General features: G+C 63.7%; 2 protein-coding genes across 2 annotated transcripts; one reads left to right on the top strand and one right to left on the bottom strand.

Annotated features, from left to right (window-relative positions):
• Window positions 1-744: 744 nt before the first annotated feature.
• LOC123350325 (60S ribosomal protein L28) lies at window positions 745-3,636 on the top strand. The gene is made up of 5 exons (XM_044988851.1): window positions 745-814; window positions 962-1,046; window positions 2,330-2,453; window positions 2,824-2,942; window positions 3,513-3,636. The coding sequence occupies exons 2-5, from the start codon at window positions 966-968 to the stop codon at window positions 3,600-3,602; spliced, it is 414 nt and encodes a 137-aa protein (XP_044844786.1). The 5' UTR covers window positions 745-814; window positions 962-965; the 3' UTR covers window positions 3,603-3,636.
• A 3,357-nt stretch (window positions 3,637-6,993) lies between these two features.
• Window positions 6,994-13,454, bottom strand: LOC123350460 (visinin-like). Its single transcript, XM_044989080.1, has 3 exons — window positions 13,074-13,454; window positions 7,642-7,753; window positions 6,994-7,287 (listed from the first exon to the last, which is right to left on the bottom strand). Exons 1-3 carry the CDS (start codon window positions 13,452-13,454, stop codon window positions 7,202-7,204), a joined length of 579 nt encoding a protein of 192 aa, XP_044845015.1. The 3' UTR covers window positions 6,994-7,201.
• Window positions 13,455-18,129: the final 4,675 nt, after the last annotated feature.

The following is an 18,129-nucleotide window of genomic DNA, read 5'->3' as shown; positions in this document are numbered from 1 at the left end:
CCCCAGGGCTTGTTAATTACCAGCCCCCGCAACTGGCTCGGTGAACGGTGCTCCTCACTCCTGACCCGCAGCCCCCTACTAGCCTCCCCCCCAGCTCTGCCGGTGCCCCTCACTCCTGACCCGCAGCCCCCTGCTGGCCTCCCCCCAGCTCTGCCGGTGCCCCTCACTCCTGATCCGCAGCCACTTGCTAATCCAGCCATGGGTTCCCCCCATCTCTGCCAGTGCCTCCCACTCGCAACCCACATCCCCCTTCTAACCCAGCCCGACCCCCTCCAGCCCTGCCAGTGCCCCTCACACCCGACCCATAGCTCCTCACAAGAAAAAATGTCACTTAGTGCTACCGTCATGTACAGCACCGTGCACCAGGGGGCCATGACTGGGCGCTACCGTAATACACCGAATGAACAATGAACAGCGCCTAGCTCCCAGGCCTACCGTAATACACCTAATAGAGATATATATTGGGAGTCAAAAACCTCACCCCACCCCACCCCACCCCAACTGGGGGGACGGTGCGGGGCGGGGGGGGCAGGTCCCTGGGCTGCAGGGGACGAGGAAAGATTTACACGCGTCCCCCTGTGATGTGCGCGGGGAAAGGGGGGTTAGCGCCGGAACGTGCCCGAGCGGAGCCGAACGAGCCCGAGGGGCGGTGCCGGAGATTCCCGAGCGATGCCGGAGATTCCCGAGCGGAGCCGAACGTGCCCGAGGGGCGGTGCCGGAGATTCCCGAGCGAGGCGCCCGCAGCGGATGTTCCGTCCTTGCGCCGATCGGCGGGTTCCTCCCTTTCCGTTTCCGGCAGCGGCCGCGAGAGCAGGTAGCGCGCGGAGCTCCGGGCCCGGCCCCACGTGGGACCCCCCCCCCCCGGGACCGGCCCCTCCCCCCGCTCCCTGAACCCCCCCGCGCCCCCCCCCGGGACCGGCCCCTCCCCCCGACCCCCCCCGCTAACGCGCTGTCCCCGCAGGGCGATGTCGGCCCATCTGCAGTGGATGATCGTTCGCAATTGCTCCAGCTTCCTCCTCAAGCGGAACAAACAGACCTACAGCACCGTGAGTGCCCCCCCGCCCGCCCGCCCCGCGGGGACCCAGGCGTCCGGGCTCCGGATTCCCCCCCCTCCCCCCGCGGGGACCCAGGCGTCCGGGCTCCGGATTCCCCCCCCTCCGCTCCCCCCGCGGGGACCCAGGCGTCCGGGCTCCGGATTCCCCCCCCCCCGCGGGGACCCAGGCGTCCGGGCTCCGGATTCCCACCCCTCCCCTCCCCCCGCGGGGACCCAGGCGTCCGGGCTCCGGATTCCCACCCCACCCCACCCCCCGCGGGGACCCAGGCGTCCGGGGTCCGGATTCCCACCCCTCCCCTCCCCCCGCGGGGACCCAGGCGTCCGGGCTCCGGATTCCCTCGCCTCCCCTCCCGCCGCGGGGACCCCCGCGTCCGGGCACCGGATTCCCTCCCCTCCCCCCGCGGGGACCCAGGCGTCCGGTATCCGGATTCCCTCCCCTCCCCCCGCGGGGACCCAGGCGTCCGGGCTCCGGATTCCCTCCCCTCCCCCCGCGGGGACCCAGGCGTCCGGGCTCCGGATTCCCTCCCCTCCCCCCGCGGGGACCCAGGCGTCCGGGCTCCGGATTCCCTCCCCTCCCCCCGCGGGGACCCAGGCGTCCGGGCTCCGGATTCCCTCCCCTCCCCCCGCGGGGACCCAGGCGTCCGGGCTCCGGATTCCCTCCCCTCCCCCCGCGGGGACCCAGGCGTCCGGGCTCCGGATTCCCTCCCCTCCCCCCGCGGGGACCCAGGCGTCCGGGCTCCGGATTCCCTCCCCTCCCCCCGCGGGGACCCAGGCGTCCGGGCTCCGGATTCCCTCCCCTCCCCCCGCGGGGACCCAGGCGTCCGGGCTCCGGATTCCCTCCCCTCCCCCCGCGGGGACCCAGGCGTCCGGGCTCCGGATTCTCCCCCCCTCCCCTCCCCCCGCGGGGACCCAGGCGTCCGGGCTCCGGATTCTCCCCCCCTCCCCTCCCCCCGCGGGGACCCAGGCGTCCGGGCTCCGGATTCTCCCCCCCTCCCCTCCCCCCGCGGGGACCCAGGCGTCCGGGCTCCGGATTCCCCCCCCCTCCCCTCCCCCCGCGGGGACCCAGGCGTCCGGGCTCCGGATTCCCACCCCTCCCCTCCCCCCGCGGGGACCCAGGCGTCCGGGCTCCGGATTCCCACCCCTCCCCTCCCCCCGCGGGGACCCAGGCGTCCGGGCTCCGCCAAGCTCCCGGCCCGGGTGCGCCCTGACCCCGCGCGGGGGTGGGGGGCACCGAGCCAGCCCCCGGCCCCGCTAACCGGGCGCTTCTCCCCGAAGGAGCCGAACAACCTGAAGGCCCGGAACTCCTTCCGCTACAACGGGCTGATCCATCGCAAGACGGTCGGCGTGGAGCCCGCGGCCGACGGGAAGGGGGTCGTGGTGGTGCTGAAGAAACGGGCAGGTGGGGCGATGCCGGCAGCCAGGGGCTGTGAAATCCTCTTTGCGCCTGGGGAGGGCAGATTTGGGTGGAGACCCCCCCCCGTTCAGTGCTTGGGCGCCCTAAGGGGGGGAAGGCCCCATGCTCCATTCCCAACCCCCCCGAGCCCCCAGGCCCCCTGCCCTGGGGCTGGTTCAGAGCTGGGTCCCCTAGATGGGAACGGCCCCGTGCCTGGTTCCCCCCCCCACTCCCCCCAGCCCTCCACTCCCCCTGCCCTGGGGCTGGCTCGCAGCCGGTGCCCCTTAGAGGGGAATGGCCCCTGTCCTGTCCTGCTAACTAGTGATCCCTCCCCCTGGCCCGGCCCCTGGCTCTGACCCGTGGCCCCTTCCCCCAGGCCAGCGCAAGCCAGCCACGTCCTACGAGAAGACGACCATTAACAAGAACGCCCGGGCGACGCTCAACAGCCTGCGTCACATCATCCGCAAGAACAACTACCGCAAGGATCTGCGCATGGTGAGTGCTGGGGGGGGGGCAGCCGAGCCTCCCCCGCCCCGGGTCTGGTCCCCTGCTTCCCACGAACCCGTGGGGCAGAGGGGCATTGGCCAAAGCGCCTGTCCTGAGGGGCAGAAAGGGACGCAGCTGGCTCTCGGGGGTGGGGGGGAAAGACACACCTCCATTTTAAAGATGGGATGATCTGGCTTTAACCCAGGTGGGTGCTGCGCTCAGCTCACCGTGCCTGGTTGGAGACCTCCCCTCCCTTCACGTGGGGGGCGGGGTGATCACGCTAGAAAGGGGGGATTGATTGGCGATCGCCTCATCACCCTAATCTGAGCACTCCCCTCCCGCCACATGGGTGAAGAGTGACGTGGGGGTGATAGTCGCTCCGCTCGCCATGCCTGGTCGGTGCCCTCACCCCGTTTAGCTCTAGATGTGGGGTGCAGCGGGCGGTGGGATGGGGAAGCCAGGCCCCGTCGCTGCCGGAGCCCTCCCCCTTTGCAGGGGGCACCCCACTCTTGGGGCCGGGCTGTGCCAGGGGCCCCTCCACTGTGCATCAGCTTCACACGCTTCCTCCCCCGTCTCCAGGCCGCTCTGCGCCGTGCCAGCGCCATCCTGCGGAGCCAGAAGCCGGTGGTGGTGAAGAAGAAGAGAACCCGGGCTACCAAGACTGCGTGAATGGCTAGCACATCCCAATAAAGGGTTCAAACTAGCCTGCAGCGTGGCACAACCTCTGTGGGGGGAGAACGGGACGGGGGGCGGGTCCCTGGGGATGCACGACATCTGGGGGGGGTGCCCCGTGGCAGTGGTCCTGTGTTCTTCGGGCATAGTGTCTCGTAGGTGGGGAAACTGAGGCAGGGAGATGGGACATGGTTCTGCCACTGTGTGATCTTGAAAAGAGAGAGAACCCAGGAGTCCTGGTTTCCAGCCCTCCCCCCCAACCACTGGCCCCCACTCCCCTCCCAGAGCTGGGGACAGAACCCAGGCGTCTGAGGCCCAGCAGCCCAAGTTGCCACCCAGATCCTTTGGTCTCAGGTTGGGGGGTTCCCGTGCGGTGGCTCCCTTGGACCTGTGGGGCTGGCTGCAGGTGGGACCTGGGCCCTCTTCCTGTCATTGGGCTTGACAATAGCAGGGGGAGGGCGCCCCCTGGTGGACGACAGGGGCTGCAGCAGAGACACCCCCCCCCCATGGGAAGGCTTATGCAGTGGCTGTGGGGACCTAGATTTGGTCCCAGGAAGTTGCCTCTTGCTGGCCACTCAGGAGCGGCGGAGCCAGGCCGGCTTCATCCCAGGGAGGGTGGGTGGGAGAGGGGGACGAGCTGCCCTTTCCCAAGGGGTCCTGCTAGGGTGGGGGGGATCCAAGGGCTGGGCTAGCAGGGGGCTGGGGGTGGGGAGTGAGGGGCACCGGCAGGGCTGGGGGCTGCGGGTCGGGAGTGGGGGGCACCGGCAGGGCTGGGGGAGCTGGGGGCTGCGGGTCGGGAGTGAGGGGCACCGGCAGGGCTGGGGGCTGTGGGTGGGGAGTGAGGGGAGCTGGGGGCTGCGGGTTGGGAGTGAGGGACACTGGCAGGGCTGGGGGGAGCTGGGGGTCGGGAGTGAGGGGCACCGGCAGGGCTGGGGGCTGCGGGTCGGGAGTGAGGGGCACCGGCAGGGCTGGGGGAGCTGGGGGCTGGGGGTCGGGAGTGAGGGGCACTGGCAGGGCTGGGGGGGCGGGGGGTCGGGAGTGAGGGGCACTGGGGGGGCTGGGGGTCGGGAGTGGGGGGCACTGGCAGGGCTGGGGGCTGCGGGTCGGGAGTGAGGGGCACCGGCAGGGCTGGGGGAGCTGGGGGTCGGGAGTGAGGGGCACCGGCAGGGCTGGGGGAGCTGGGGGTGTGGGTCGGGAGTGAGGGGCACTGGCAGGGCTGGGGGAGCTGGGGGTGTGGGTCGGGAGTGAGGGGCACTGGCAGGGCTGGGGGAGCGGGGGGTGTGGGTTGGGAGTGAGGGGCACCAGTGGGGCTGTGGGTTGGGAGTGAGGGGCACTGGCGGGGCTGGGGGTTGGGAGTGCCAGTCCCCGGGCGGGGAGCTTTGGCCGGCTCGGATGCTGCCATCTGTCCCCTGGGTGCCAGGCCCTGGCTGATCAGGCCAAGCTGCTTCGGGCTGTGTTTACACGGGGCTTTCGGCGCCGGGCCCAGAGCTCATCCTTGCTAATGGGATTGGAAGCGGGGGGGGGGGGGGGGAACCCTGTTACATAACCCCCGTCCTGCCAAGAGACCTGGCACACACGGATTATCCCTGTAATGCCTGTCAGGGCAGCAGGGAACAGCCAATGGGGGCCCGTATGCCGCGGGTTAGAGCAGGGGGGCTGGGAGCCAGGACTCCTGGGTTCTCTCCCCGGCTCTGGGAGGGGAGTGGGGTCTAGTGGTTAAAGCAGGGGGGGCTGGGAGCCAGGACTCCTGGGTTCTCTCCCCGGCTCTGGGAGGGGAGTGGGGGCTGGGGGTTACAGGAGGAGGGGGTCAGGCTTAGTTTGCCAGCTCCCACCTGCCCCCTCTAGTGGTGGCACGTGGTACTTCACTGCTTGGGGCGGCCCCCTTCCTGCAGGGCGTTCGCTGTCGCCCCTAGTGGCCAGGCCGTGTGCCTGCTCCTGCCTGCCAGCTGCAGCAGGGGCTGGTGCTGGAGGGGGCCGGTTCGATTCCCCCCTGGCCCGCTCCCTCCCCCGGAGGCCGGGCGAATGGTTACACACAAGGCTCTTTATTGAAAACCAGACACCAGCACAGAAACGTAAGACAAATGCCCTTTGTCTCCCCTCCTTCCACCCCCACCAGCGCTGGGCCGGGAATCCCGCTGGCTCGGGGGTGGGGAAGAAACGAGACAAAAACACAAACTGCAGAACACAACATGAATGGGGGGTGGGGTGGGGTGGGGGGTGTTTTCCAAACAGGCTTCAGTGGGGGGGGGGGTGAATGAGCTGCCTGAGGGGCCCATGGAGAGAGGGGAGGAATCAGACCAAGGGGGCAGGAAGAGAAGACGCAAATGGGGAAAGGCAGAGCCGTCTTCAGGGCCCTGGACGGTGGTCGTTGGTTTGTGCCACTTGAGAGGGGGTTTTGCTGAGGAGCCGAGGCTGGAGCGTTAGACGAGGAGACCGGATGCCTGGGTTCAACGCTCGGCGCTCACGCTGCCTGGGCAGCGCCCGGGGCCCCGATCTCGGCGACTCCGTGTCTGGGCGGCGCCCGGGGCCCCGATCTCGGCAACTCCGTGTCTGGGCGGCGCCCGGGGCCCCGATCTCGGCGACTCCGTGTCTGGGCAGCGCCCGGGGCCCCAATCTCGGCGACTCCGTGTCTGGGCAGCGCCCGGGGCCCCGATCTCGGGGACTCTGGGTCTGGGCAGCGCCCGGGGCCCCGATCTCGGGGACTCTGGGTCTGGGCGGTGCCCGGGGCCCCGATCTCGGGGACTCTGTGTCTGGGCAGCGCCCGGGGCCCCGATCTCGGGGACTCTGGGTCTGGGCAGCGCCCGGGGCCCCGATCTCGGGGACTCTGTGTCTGGGCGGCGCCCGGCCCGACGGGGCCCCGATCTCGGCGACTCTGTGTCTGGGCAGCGCCCGGCCCGACGGGGCCCCGATCTCGGTGACTCTGTGTCTGGGCGGCGCCCGGCCCGACGGGGCCCCGATCTCAGTGACTCCGTGTCTGGGCAGCGCCCGGCCCGACGGGGCCCCGATCTCAGTGACTCCGTGTCTGGGCAGCGCCCGGCCCGACGGGGCCCCGATCTCAGTGCCTCTCTGGCAGCACCTTTATATGATCCTTCTCTTCCATCAGCCATTTCTCCCCTTTCATTTCCCGTTCTCTGCCTTCTCCTTTTTAATCTCCATTTCTCCTTCCTCCCTTCACTCCTCTTACATCCCTCCTCTTCCTTCGTTGCTCCATTTTTCTTTCTCTCCTTCCTATCCTCCCTTTCTCATCATCCTCTCTTTCACCTCCCACGCTTTTCCCCTGCTCCTTTCTGCCTCCTGGGGCTCTCGGGGGGGGTCCCCCCTCCCTAGGCCCCCCACGACAGCCTGTTTGGAAGCGGCGGACGGTCTGTTGGAGGAGGAGGAGGGGGGATACAGCTACCCGGGGAAAGGGGTGAAGACCGACATGGCAGCGTATGGCTGGAGATGGGTCAGGCCTCTCACACATCTCGTTTCATTCATTCGTTTCATCATTTTCTCATTCACTCGTTTTCTCGCTCACTCCATGCACACGGCGGGGGAGCGGCGCCTGTTCTCCCTCCAGGTTGCTGTTCCCTTCCCGGCCCGGGACCTCGGCCTTCCTATTTCTTGGGTTCGTACTGGATCAGCTTCATGATGGCTTCGTTCTTCATCACCCCGGAGATGAACTCCCCCTCGGCGATTTTGTCTGGGGGGGGGGAATGGAGGGAGACAGGAGAGGAGGGGTTAATAAAGTGCAGTATAGGGACCTTCCCCTGTAGGGGGCGCCAGCTCCCATCCGGCCCCAGGGCAGGGACTGGCTGGCTCGGGAGGGCAGGGAATGGGGCTTGGGGCCTGTCCCCTCTAGGGCTGGGGTTCGTTGTAGGTTAAAAGGGCTTCAGGGTTTGACCTGAGGTGCCGTGTGGAGGGAGGGGGTGTGGCACCATTAATACCAATATGGGGGCACTGGGCTGTCTGAGCAGCGCAGCTCTGAGCCGGCCAAGATGGGGCTAGGCCATGGGGCGATAGAGAGCGGGAGAGGGGGGCCTGACAGACCCCTTACCATTTTCCTCCTTTTTGAAGTAGTGCCAGAGCTTGTCGGCTCGTTTCTGGGGGGTGTTTTCGTCCTCAGCCAGCATTTTCTGCTCTTCAGGGGGAATCATCTTAAATATTGCCTGTGGGCAGAGACACAACGTTTGACATCTAGCCGCGCCCCACCCCAGAGCTGGCTGCATCTCCACGCTGAGCGAGGGGCCCCCTATACCCATCTGCTGTGCCCCACCCCAGAGCTGGCTGCATCTCCGCGCCAGGCGAGGGGCCCTGTATACCCAGCCGCCCCACCCCAGAGCTGGCTGCATCTCTGCGCTGGGCAAGAGGCACCCGTATACCCACCCCAGAGCTGGCTGCATCTCCGCGCTGCGCAAGGGCCCCCTAAACCCAGACCCCCCCCCCCGCCTCACCCCAGAGCTGGCCACATCTCACTGAATTTTCCCAGCTGGTGGGTATATGAAGCTGGTGGTTTATTGCTGCACCCCAACTCGGGTAGGGGGGGCAGGGGTTAGCTCTGCCACACTCCAAATCAGTGCAACGAGGCAGAGACCGGCAAACCACGTGGGCCTGGCTCCCAGTGTGGTGTCCCCCCCCCCCCGAGCTCTAACCACTAGACTGCACTGCCCTCCTAGAGCAAGGAGAGAACCCAGGCGTCCTGACTCCCAACTCCCCTCCTCTAACCACTAGACCCACCTCCCCACCACAGCTGGGGCTAGAACCCAGGAGTCCTGGCTCCCAGCCCCCTGCTCCCACCGCCATGGCTATTAAGATGTCCGTCCCCACTCCCCATAGCCCGTGTGACCCTCATCTCAGCTGTGTTCATATGATGCTCTAATGCCCTTGCTGCCAGCCCCAGCTGACTGCAGTGGGGGGGGGGACATTATTAAGATTTCCCCCCAGTCTGGGCTCAGGAGATTAATCTGAGCCGGGCGCCGAATAGAATCCGAGCCCTGAGGAATATTGCAAATGATTAAAGGGTCCCTGGGATTGACCAGAGGGCAGCTTAACCCAGCCGCTGGGAACCGCCGTGCTTGGGAAAGGGATGGCGGGGGGGACAGGAGCTGTCTGCCAGGGAAAGAATGGGGTTAACCCAGCCGGAGGGGTGGGTGGGTGGAGGGATAGGTGTAGGCGTGGATGGGTTGGGGGATGGATGGACAGAGGGATGGGTGTAGAGGTGGATGGAGGGGTCGGTGGATGGAGGGATAAGTGTAGGGGTGGGTGGGTGGAGGGGTCGGTGGGTGGCTGGAGGGCTAGGTGGAGAGGTGAGTGGATGGAGGGATAGATGGAGGGGTGGATGGAGGGGTGGGTTGGTGGATGGAGGGATATGTGTTGGGGTCGGTGGATGGATGGCGGGCTAGGTGGAGGGGTGAGTGGATGGAGGGGTCGGTGGGTGGATGGAGGGATAGATGGAGGGGTGGGTTGGTGGATGGATATGTGTTGGGGTGGGGGCGTGGATGGAGGGCTAGGTGGAGGGGTGGATGGATGGAGGGATAGATGGAGGGGTGGGTTGGTGGATGGAGGGGTCGGTGGATGGATGGAGGGATACGTGTTGGGGTTGGTGGATGGATGCCGACACTTTCTCTTCGCTGCCTGCCATGAGTCCCAAACACCCCTGCATTCCAATCAGCAAAGTCCCCCCATCCGCTCCGTGGAGGCAGCTGTTTCCCAGAGGAGGTTTCTGATCCATTTCCAAGGTCCCTAGTCCTGCATCCCCACCCGTGCCTGGTGAGACTCATCCTCCCACCCAAAGATCCTCCCCTGGCCACTAGCCTGGTCCTCAGAAACACCTGCCCCCTAGCCAAGAACCTCCACCCCAGGCCCCCAGTGTCTTGCCTCCCTGTCGCCTTCTCAGCAAAATCAAGTGGCAGGTAGTTCCACTGACCATCCACATATTTTCCCCTCCCTCTGCTGTTAACAAGCAGGCGACTCTTTATCTTACCCTCTGATCCCACCCTAGGTTCGTGCCCATTGCAGCGTAGGGCTAATCCCCGATTTACAGGGGATCAGAGAGCCCGGCTGGTGGGGGGGGGGGGTGAGGGTGAATACGTGCTAGGCGAGGCATTAGCTGATCAGATGCCACCAGTAGCCGGGTAATTTGGGATCAGATGGGAGGGGGAGCAGTTCGGCCACCAGCTTTTGTTCTGAATACATGAGACTTTGCTGGTGGGTCGCTGGTTAACCCTGCCTTGCAGGAGCAGAACCAGGAGGGATAAAAACCAATGATTTTTGGTCTTTATTTGAAAAAAATTGTTTTTTAAAGTTTAAATCAGAATTTTTAAAATTCTGCTATTTAAACGATTCAATTTTCTCTTTTAAAACGAAAGCTGAGAGTCACCGGTTCCTCCCATACTGAAAAAGTACAATGAATAAGAACCTGACAAGATTAAGCTACCTAGGTGCTTAAATAAACGTGCAGCAGACCCTGCTAGGAAGCAAAAAGACGCACAAAATCTCGGGTAAAGGCACCCGGGAGCTGTAAATCGCCGTGTTTGAACGGTTCTGTCCGACGTACAGATGGAAAAGCGGGTTAAAGTCGGTGATTGAAACGGAGGTGTTAGAGTGGGTGATTTCAATCGCTGTGATTTAAAGCCAGCCCCCCCCACCAGGGCCACCCAGAGGGGGGGGGGCAAGTGAGGCAATTTGCCCCAGGCCCTGGACCCCACAGGGCCCCCCACGAGAGTTTTCCGGGGCCCCTGGAGCGGGGTCCTTCCGCCCTGGGACCCGCCGCCGAAATGCCGGGTCTTCGGCGGCAATTCGGTGGTGGGGGCCCCCCGCTGCCGAAGACCCCAGGCCCCCTGAATCCTCTGGGCGGCCCTGCCCCCCACCCCTCCCCACACACTATGAAGGCCTCAGAGGTTGTGATGGGCCACATTTCGTCTGCTGTTTTCTCCTCATCAAAAAAATGGATTTTTCAGAGCCCGGAAAGATCCCGGAGAAGGGGGGAGAAAAAAGACTGGAAGAGATTTTTTCACATGGGAGTCGGCTTTCGATTTTGAAGGTGACACTCACCCCCCGTCCCCACCCCAAAAGCAGCTGAACGAAACCCCTCCAGAAACAGCCCAATCTAAACCCACAGGGGGAAAAGCTTGGGGTCAAGTTAAATGGCGGCTCAGCTCCAGGGCGGCTTCCTGTTTCTTCAGGAGCGGGGACAGATTCCTACCGACTCGGTTTAAACCCGTCCGGGTCTCGTCCCCTCCCCCAAAACGTCCTTTTATATATATATATATAAAGAATCTTAGCCGTCTTTTAGCCTCTCTGAAATCCAGTAGCAGGGAGTTCCCCAGGCCCACCATAGACATTAGGTCAGGGTAACAGCTGCCCACCCCGCCCTGATCCGGTCCCAAGGGAGAACAAATCCGATGTGCCATTCAGCTTGACTTCAGATGCAAGACGCCAGCCCAGCATAGGCTGGGGGCGGGGCGCGGGGGGGGGGAGATCAGCAGCAAAGGGAGGTTTTGGCCACTAGGGGGCATTCAACCCATAGATTGCAATACAGGCCCTATCCCCGGCTTTGGGAGGGGCGAGGCTGGTGATTAGAGCAGGGGAGCTACTGGGAGCCAGGACTCCTGGGTTCCATCCCCGGCTCTGGGAGGGGAGTGGGGTCTGGTGGTTAGAGCAGGGGGGGGCGTTGGGAGCCAGGACTCCTGGGTTCCATCCCTGGCTCTGGGAGGGGAGTGGGGTCTGGTGGTTAGAGTCGGGGGGGGCTGAGAGCCAGGACTCCTGGGTTCCGTCCCTGGCTCTGGGAGGGGAGTAGGGTCTAGTGGTTAGAGCAGGGGGGGTGCTGGGAGCCAGGACTCCTAGGTTCAATCCCCAGCTCTGGGAGGGGAGTGGGGTCTAGTGGTTAGAGCGGGGGGGCTGGGAGCCAGGACTCCTGGGTTCCATCCCTGGCTCTAGGAGGGGAGTGGGGTCTGGTGGTTAGAGCAGGGGGGGCTGGGAGCCAGGACTCCTGGGTTCCGTCCCTGGCTCTGGGAGGGGAGTAGGGTCTAGTGGTTAGAGGGGGGGGCTGGGACCCAGGACTCCTGGGTTCCGTCCCCGGCTCTGGGAGGGGAGTAGGGTCTAGTGGTCAGAGCGGGGGGGCTGGGAGCCAGGACTCCTGGATTCTCTCTCCAGAGAGGAATGAATCATTTACTCAGCCCCTGCCGCCCTCACGTCCAGGCCCCTCGGTGCCGTGAACGCCACCGTCACTGAGGCTATGGCGCCCTCTGGGAATTGTCCCGCTTGTTTTTAGAGAGACCTCTCTCATCTCAAAGCCACTGTCCCCCCCCCAGCCTTCCTCCTCCTCCTCCCCTTTGCGGTGGCAAATCCAGCTTAAGGCCTGTTACGTTCTGCCCCGATACCGCCCCGGCCCCCGTGCAGCAGCTCTGCAAGGGCCGGGTGAGGCCACCCTGAGGAAATTAACGGGGGGGGGTGGGGGGCTGCTTTTGGCCAAGCCGCTTTCAGCCTCCATTCGGGCGGGCGGCTGGCAACCAAGAGGCTCAGCCCAGGGAAATTAGCGTAACAGGATTTTGTGCGGGGGGGGGGGGATCCCAGCAGGGGCGGCTAATGCCATTTGCGAACTACGCAAACCTTGATCGGGGCTAATCCACTGTCATGCTGCCTGGCGTCATCCCGCCACCTGCCCGGGGGTCAGGCAGCCCTGGGGCCCTTCCTCGCTCCGCCAAACAGGCTGGCGGCAGGCGTGTTCCCGGTGCCTCTTGGGAGCAGGGGGCTGACAGCCGGCTAGATGGGCCAGGGGGGGCACGGAGCAGGCGGGATACCGGGGTAAATGGGCCCGTTGTGACGCTGCATCGGCCCGGCCTCCGTTAACGGAAGCGTCAGACACGGGTGGTGACAGGTTCAGCGGGAGAGCCCAGCCTCGGGGGAGAGAGAGGGGAGCCCCTGAGGACAGGCCGTGATGCTGGTGAGGGGGCTGGTTACCCCGGCGGGCAGAACAAGCAGGAATCGGTTTAATTTGCCACGAGGGGGAATTGTGGTCGGAGATGGGGAAAAAGTTTCCGGCTCGATGAGCACCGGGAATCTTCTCAGGGTGCTGTGGCAAGCCTGCGCATCTACCCCTCCTCAGGGCACTGCTGGGAAGGAAGCTTGCAGCATGCCTTGTTTCACCACCCCCCGCCCCTTCTGGGGCTGAAATCCCTACAAGACACTGCTGTGGGAGCACTCACATTGTTCCCCCATCCCCAGGGCACTGCTGTGGGGAAGCTTGCAGCACTCCCTCAGGGCACTGCTGTAGGGAAGCTCGCGGCACCCCTCAGGGCACTGCTGTGGGGAAGCTCACGGCACCCCCCGGGGCACTGCCATGAGGAGGCTCACAGCACTCCCTCAGGACACTGCTGCAGAGAAGCTCACAGCACCCCCTCAAGGCACTGCTACGGGGAAGCTCACCGCATCCCCTCAGGGCACTGCTGCGGGGAAGCTCGCAGCACGCCCCCCTTGCCCCGGACTCACCGTGATGATCTCCAGCACCTCGCTCTTGCTGATCTCCCCGTTGCGGTCGACGTCGAAGAGGGAGAAGGCCCACTCCAGCTTGAGGTTGGTCTTGCCGGAGGAGGTGAGGTGCAGGGCGATGATGTACTCCCGGAAGTCCAGCGTCCCGTCGTCGTTGGTGTCGAAGCTGCGGAAGACGTGCCGGGCGTAGACCTTGGGGTCCGAGTTGGGGAAGAAGTTGCCGTAGATCTTCTCGAACTCGGCCCGGCTGATGCGCCCGTCCGGGCACTGCTTCTGGAAGCTCTCGTACCACTTGCACAGCTCGTCCTCCGTGTACTTGGTGTTGAGTTTCAGGTCCTCCAGGATCTCCTTGGACAGCGCCCCGCTTTTACTGTTCCCCATGGCGCCCCGAGCCTGCGCCCTGATCCTCGGCCTAGTGCCCTGAGCCTCCGCCCTGAGCCTTGGCCTAGCGCGATCCTCCGCCTAGAGCCCCGATCCTCTGCCCCGGCCCTAGCGCCCTGATCCCCGGCCTAGCGCCCCGATCCTCCGCCCTGAACCCTGGCACTTGGAGGTTGATTCCCTGGCTCCGTCTCCTCTCTCCCGAGCCCTCGCGCTCCCCTGCTTATATAGACTCCCTGGGAAGGTGGGGGGGGGCTCTGATAGACACACACACACACCCCGGACACACACACACGAGGCTATTTCAGGAGCGCTGAGCACATTTTCGGCCAGGGGATGAGAAGCTCTTTAGCTATTAAAGGGAGATTGGCAGCTCTGAGCCACTTGGCGAATTGTCGGCCGCTGCCCTTGTGCGCCCACCTCCGCGCCGGCTTCGCCGCCTCCCATGGCTGTTATCACCCCCAGCCCAGGTACCCCCAGCCACCCTCCGTATCTCCCCCCAGCCCAGCCATCCCCAGCCACCCCCTCCATCTCCCCCCAGCCCAGCCACCCCCCATATCTCCCCACCCCTAAACAAACCCCTCTATCTACACCAGCCACCCCCATCCATCTCCCCCCAGCCACTCCCAGCCACCCCCGTATCTCCCCCCAGCCACCCCCAGCCACCCCCTCTATCTCTCCCCAGCCCAGGTACCCCCAGCCACCCTCCGTATCTCCCCCCAGCCCAGCCACCCCCTCCATCTCCCCCCAGCCCAGCCACCCCCCATATCTCCCCACCCCTAAACAAACCCCTCTATCTACACCAGCCACCCCCTCCATCTCCCCTCAGCCACCCCCTCTATCGACCCGCCACTAAACAAACCCCTCTATCTACACCAGCCACCCCCTCCATCTCCCCCCAGCCACCTCCAGCCACCCCCGTATCTACCCCCAGCCCAGGTACACCTGGCCACCCAAACAAACCCTTCTATCTATCTATACCATCCATCACATCCATTTCTCCCCAGCCACCCCATCTATCTCCCCCCAGCCCAGCCATCCCCTCTATCAACCCGCCCCTAAACAAACCCCTCCATCTCCCTCCAGCCCAGCCACCCCCCGTATCTCCCCACCCCTAAACAAACCCCTCTATCTACACCAGCCACCCCCTCCATCTCCCCTCAGCCACCCCCTCTATCGACCCACCCCTAAACAAACCCCTCCATCTCCCCCCAGCCACCACATCTATCTCCTGCCAGCCACCCCCTCTATCGATCCACCCCCATACACACCCATCTACCCCAACAGCCCCTTTATCTATCTCCCCCCAGCCACCCCCTCTATCTACCCCAACACCCCATCTAATCTAATCTATCTATCCCAATCCACCCCCCTCTATCCACCCCCTCTATCCACCCCCTCTATCTATCTATCTATCTATGCCCATACAAACCCCTCTATCCACCCCAGTCCCCTCAGCGAGCCCAGGAGTCCTGGCTCCCAGCCCCCCTGCTTAAGGGAGAGGCCTGTGTCTTAAGAACTGTAACATCCAGGGGGCTGAGCGAATTGCTCGATCGAAACGCTGCCTCGTGTAGGAAGGTTAAAGATTTCGCCTGGGGGCAGAGCTTTTATTTTCTTTGATAACTATCTGTGACCTGCTGTGCCTACCACTTATAACCGCTTACAATCCAGCTCTCTGTTGTTAATACCCGTTTTCTATTTCCCCTGATGCCCTGTGTTTTGGGGGAAGTGCTTGGGGGAATCTCAGCTCCGGTTACAAAGGCAGGCGCATTGTCCTCTCCACATTGAGGGAGGGGCCGCCTGGCCAGGCTTCTGACCCGGGCAGGACGGCACAGCCCTGGGTGCAGGCTGGGAGCCGGGGGGGATTTGGCTGGGGCCTTTCTCGGTGTGATTCGTGAGTGGCTCTGGGAGCATTCATGGGTGTGGGGCTCCCCATGCTGTGGTGCTGAGCGATCACAGCGCCTGGAGGGGTTTGCTGGGGGTCACTAGCAAAGCATTGGGAGAGACAGCCCAGGCTGAAGAGTTAAGGGGGCACAGCGGTACCCCAGTTCCAGGTTGTACCCCGTGGATCCTGTCACACCCTCCCAGAGCTGGGGAGAGAACCCAGGAGTCCTGGTCCCAGCCCGCCTGCTCTAACCACTAGACACCACTTCCCTCCCAGAGCCAGGGAGAGAACCCAGGAGTCCTGACTTTGATTCCCACTACAATTTTCTCTTTTAAAATGCAGGAGGGTTTTTGTAACTTAGTTTAGCTAGATAAAGAGATGCTGGGTGTGTATGAAGATAGGTAGAGGGGGTGGCTGGGGGTAGATAGATAAGGTGGATGGGTGAATAGAGGGGTTTGTAGAGAGATGAGTCCTGGCTCCCAGCACCCCCTGCTCTAACCACTAGACCCCACTCCCCTCCCAGAGCTGTTTCATGTGCCCCTCGGTGGCTAATTACAATGGGCCTCAGCTAATTATAGCTGCTCTGTGCCTTGTGCCATATGCTCAATCGGCTTTGGTGGGTCAGATCTGTCAGCAAAGCGGCATTAGTGTCACGGTTGATCTGTCAGGGACAGGGACAGCTCCGTATCATGGGGGGTGGGGGTGAGGGCAGAAAGGGGACAGAATCACGAGTCGATGAGATTGGGGGAACCCACAGCTCGCTGATCCCTACTTCCCGCAGGCCTCTGGGTCGAAGTGTCCTGAGGAGCCAGGGAGCTAAACGTCTCTCTGGGACCCCGGCACTGAGGGATGAGCAGAGGCCGGGCTCCTGAGTACCAGCAGTGATGTAAAGCTCTGCACCTTATAACCCCCCAAGCTGGAAACAGAACCCAGGAATCCTGGCTCGCAGCCCCCACACCCCTGCTCTTACCACTAGATCCCAGCCCCCTCCCAGAGCTGGGGATAGAACCCAGGCGTCCTGGCTCCCAGCCTTCCTGCTCTAACCACTCGTCCCCACTTCCCTCCCAGAGACAGGGATAGAACCCAGGCATCCTGGCTCCCAGTCCGTCTCATTCTCTAACCGCTTGCCCCAGATCTGCCTCTGCAGGGTTCCTAGACGCATCCAGTGCTGGCCACTGTTGGTGCCAGGATACCAGGGTAGATGGGCCTCAGGTCTGACCCAGTCTGGCTGTTTCTGTCTTCCTGTAACCCAGGCCAGAGCTTTTCACTCAGTGATGGCTGCTTCCAGCCCATATCTGATGGCTGAGCTAGAGGGGCTCTCTTAGAACGACATCTAGTCCTGCTGTGAAGATGCCAGGTGATGGAAAATCCACCCGTCTCATGATGGAGGCTGTGGTGCATCATGGGAGATGGAGTCCAGCTGACGGAATGGGGCCTACGGCAGGAATATGAGGCATTGCAGCAGCTGAACTGAGGGAGGAGGCCACAGTGCATCATGGGAGATGGACTCCCACTGGGGAGCAGCCCTTAGGGGAAAATGGAGATATCAGGGTCACTGAACTACAACTCCCATGAGGCATTGCAGCAGCTGAACCATTTGAGGAAGCCATGGTGCATCATGGGAGATGGAGTCCAGCTGAGGGAACGGGGCCTATGGCAGGAATGGGGACATTAGGGACACAGAACTACAACTCCCATGAGACACAGCGGCAGCCCAGATTCCCACACCAGCCACACCCCTCTAGTGTGTTGACATATGCGTGGGGTGTGTGGGTTTGGGACAGGAGTGTGTGGTGGTGGAGGGGCTGGCCACGTGTGTGCGGCAGGGTTACATGTGCTGTCACAGTGCGTATTTGTGAAGCAGTGCTGTGTGTGTGTCCCTCTGTCCCTGCTGCCCCTTGCTGGAGGGGATATGCCCTGGTGTGTGTGTGTGTGTGTGTGTGTGTGTGTGTATAGTGAGGGGTGTCTGGGAATTCTGCGTGGAGGGATAAATTGTATGTGTGTATAGACATTGTGGAGGGGAGTCGTGTGTATGGCTGGTGGTGGGGTTGTGTTTATAAGGAAGTTGTGTGTATGTGCATACACTGGGTGCTTGTAATTTGTGTGTGTGTGAGTGCATGTGTGTGTGTCTGCCGCCCCCTGCTGGCGGGGCTGGTCCCTGCTCTGTGTCTGTGTATCTGTAGCCGTCGGGGTGGGGGGAGCCGGGTGGGCGCGACCCAGTCCCCATGTGGCGCTGGCCGCCCAGCAAAGGAACTGGCTAATTGGCTTCTTATCATTTCATCTGCCGAGTCGAGACGCCACTTGCCAAGAGGCGGGGGTAGGGATGGGGGGGGGGGCAGGGTTCTTGGCCAGGGTTATATTAAAAAGAAAACAAAATTATTGCATTCCTGCCAGGCAGATAAGGGAGAGACGGAGCCTGGGACGGGGACAGAGAGAGAGAGAGAAAGAGAAGCAGAAAGAAGGTGCGAAGGGCTGGAGCAGGGGGCGGGGTAAGGAGGACGGAGGGAACGTGGAAGAGGAAAAAGAAGTGAAGAACCCAAGTGCTCAAAAGGCCGCGGCCCCGGGCAGCTGTGAGGTAAGGCGAGGAAAGGACGTGCGACCCCCCTGCCCCATGGGGGCCCAGGGCAGAGCCTGGCAGCATTCGGGGTGGGCAGTGGGGGGCTGGATGCTGGAGGGTAAAGGAGAAATCAGGGGCAGTGGGGAGAGGAGCCCATTGGGGGGCCCCCACCTGGTATCTGGCCTGTGCCCCACGGCTGGGACATCAGTCTGCAGCTGCCTCACATCTGCCATGCC

This window comes from Mauremys mutica, chromosome 15 (genome assembly GCF_020497125.1).
Source record: "Mauremys mutica isolate MM-2020 ecotype Southern chromosome 15, ASM2049712v1, whole genome shotgun sequence".
NCBI classification, from domain to species: domain Eukaryota; kingdom Metazoa; phylum Chordata; order Testudines; family Geoemydidae; genus Mauremys; species Mauremys mutica.
Note: the sequence above shows the minus strand (reverse complement) of the source record. Positions and strands in the feature narration are given on the sequence as shown.